The following is a 2,500-nucleotide window of genomic DNA, read 5'->3' as shown; positions in this document are numbered from 1 at the left end:
TCTTTATATATAAATATAAATATATATATATATATATATATATATATATATATATATTATATATATAATAATATATATATATATATATATATATATAATATATATATATATATATATATAAATATATATATATATATAATATATATATATATATAATATATATATATATATATATATATATGTAATCACTTTTTTCATGTATCATTTTTATTGTTCAATAAAACGGAATGAGAGAGATTTGCAGAATTCATTTAAATGAAATTTTTAAATGTTCTTTCTTTGTTATCTCCATTATTCTATTTTCTGTCACAAACAAGTTCCAAAAAAGAAACGTTGATAATTAAGAAAATGTCAAATAATTCTTAATTAGAAAGATCACTTCAGGTTTTATCCTCTAAAGGATGTTTAATTTCAGATCTACACATACCGGGAATTACAAGGGTTTTCGGTCTACTTTAATACAGTTATTTCTAATATAGATAATTTGGACTTTTTTGAGGGTACGAATTCTGTTGTTTCATCCTTAGTGCATTTATATCTATATATTTATTAGTAATAAGCAATAATAATTTGTAATGATTCTCATCTCCCTTCCTTCTTTCTTTTTTAATCAGTATGTTCAGAAGAAGAATCATTTCTTTTCTACTTCTTAATTCTTTCTTCAGTAAATGTCTCTACGTTACTATCCTAGTCCACTCTATCTGTGCTGTCCACCAGGTACCAAGATGCGGCACATGAGCACATTACTGGTTCATAATTGGCAAAATATCAATGTGTCTAATATCACTGGTTAGTTGTGATAAATATTCAAGATATCAATTCAGTAACATATTTGATATAGATATACAAATAACTTTTATACTCTCATATACATATATCCCAAACTGGCTTATTTGCACTGATGTTATATAGTGCAAACACACAAAAGACAAGCTTGTACCAAACACTAGTACACAAATGAACAGCAGGCTTTCAGTAATTATTCTCTTTCTTACTTAAATATCTGACCAAGACATCTGGCTATGTAAGTGCAAATAAGATGTAGCTTAATAATTTATTGAATGTAAATTGCATAGGTAATATGCAAAACAACATGCTACCTGAATACTACCCATGTAATTTACATGCAGTAAACTATCAAAATCTCTTTTATTTGCATTTATGCTGCAAGATCTCTTTTTGTATACTTGTAATGAGAAAGAATAACCATTCAAAGCCTGCTGTTCATTTGCATGCAATCAGACACAACTCTTTGGTACATAGCTGTCAGTATAAATCAGTATGTTTGGGATTTACATGTGAATGTGTAGGGATTCTGGACAGATCAGAAAAAGTAGGTTATAATATCATAATTGTTATCATTATTATTTACAGTATCTCTGTATCTATTCTTTAAGAGGGTCTCTCATGAATTACATCGCTAAAACTTAATATCTTTAAAGACAAAAATGAAAAATAAATAAACATAGGTTTATACTCAGTGCTTGGATTATGTGACATTCAAGCTTGTAAAATCTATAATTTCTTAATCATATTCAATAACGAAGCTATAAGGCAACACACATTCTGCTGTCACCTTATCTTAGTCTAAAAGTTTCGGTGATATCACAGTGCCATAAGAAAAAATAAATCTAAAGATAAACAAAAAGAAATATAAAGTAAAATCATAACCAAAACAAACAAAAAAACATAACAATAACAAAAAGAACCAATATAAACGTAAAAAAGACATTCTCCCAAAATGGAAAAAAAAAAAAAAAGTCACACCAAGAGCATCAAAGGCAATTTCTATTTGTCAATTAACAATTTACCTGAATAGAAAAAATTGCAACACGAGTTATTATTGATGCTGTTGTCTGCGGTGTCTAATATTGTGGAAGCCCAATGCCACACAGTAGCATCTGCAGCGGAAATTTTGAGATTCTGGTTCAACTCGCGGTAAATTCTGCGGCCGTGGCCTTTCACATATTAGTGATTATTCTCTAAATTAATGAATGTATAAGAGTTGATTTCTGTGGGTAACTGTCTTGTTGATCCCATCACTTCACTTTTTTTTCTTTGTTTGTACTAATTTTAGGTGTTAATTTCACTAACTCTATAGTTTAGATAGCTATCTATTCATTTATGTATTTACTTATTCATATTTCTTATAGCTTTTACATGATCTTTGACTTATTCTCACATATGTATTTGTTAACAAAAATATATATTCATTCGAATTTACGACAACATCAATAAATATTCTATAAGTTTAATATCCTGAGAAGAGGAAGTTGCATGCTGAAACACTATTTACATAATTTTGTTTTTCTTTTTTTACTTTTTAGGTCAAAAATACTTTCATTTCTTTAAAAAAAACTCAATTCCAACAATAAACTCAACCAACTAAAATATCACATTTCAAATTCACTTCAGCAATAATGTGACGTTGCAAGATAAGATCGGAGGTTCCACATTCTGTTGTGCTTTCCATCTCTCATTCATTGCACTCTATGAAACA

General features: G+C 27.8%; 1 protein-coding gene across 7 annotated transcripts in view; it reads right to left on the bottom strand.

The window, feature by feature from the left end:
* The window catches only part of LOC122252641 (WD repeat-containing protein 17), a 37,135-nt gene that overhangs the window by 23,094 nt on the left and 11,541 nt on the right, over positions 1-2,500 (bottom strand). The window contains exon 7 of one of the 7 annotated variants that reach the window (XM_086542254.1): positions 1,812-1,901. The exons of the other annotated variants lie outside the window; for them this stretch is intronic. Coding sequence (XP_086398380.1) covers positions 1,812-1,901 — 90 coding nt within the window. The remainder of the gene's footprint in view (positions 1-1,811; positions 1,902-2,500) is intronic. 7 annotated transcript variants of the gene reach the window in all.

Source organism: Penaeus japonicus, unplaced genomic scaffold (genome assembly GCF_977035675.1).
Source record: "Penaeus japonicus unplaced genomic scaffold, GWHDUDI00000001_assembly GWHDUDI00000012, whole genome shotgun sequence".
Taxonomy (NCBI): domain Eukaryota; kingdom Metazoa; phylum Arthropoda; class Malacostraca; order Decapoda; family Penaeidae; genus Penaeus; species Penaeus japonicus.
Note: the sequence above shows the minus strand (reverse complement) of the source record. Positions and strands in the feature narration are given on the sequence as shown.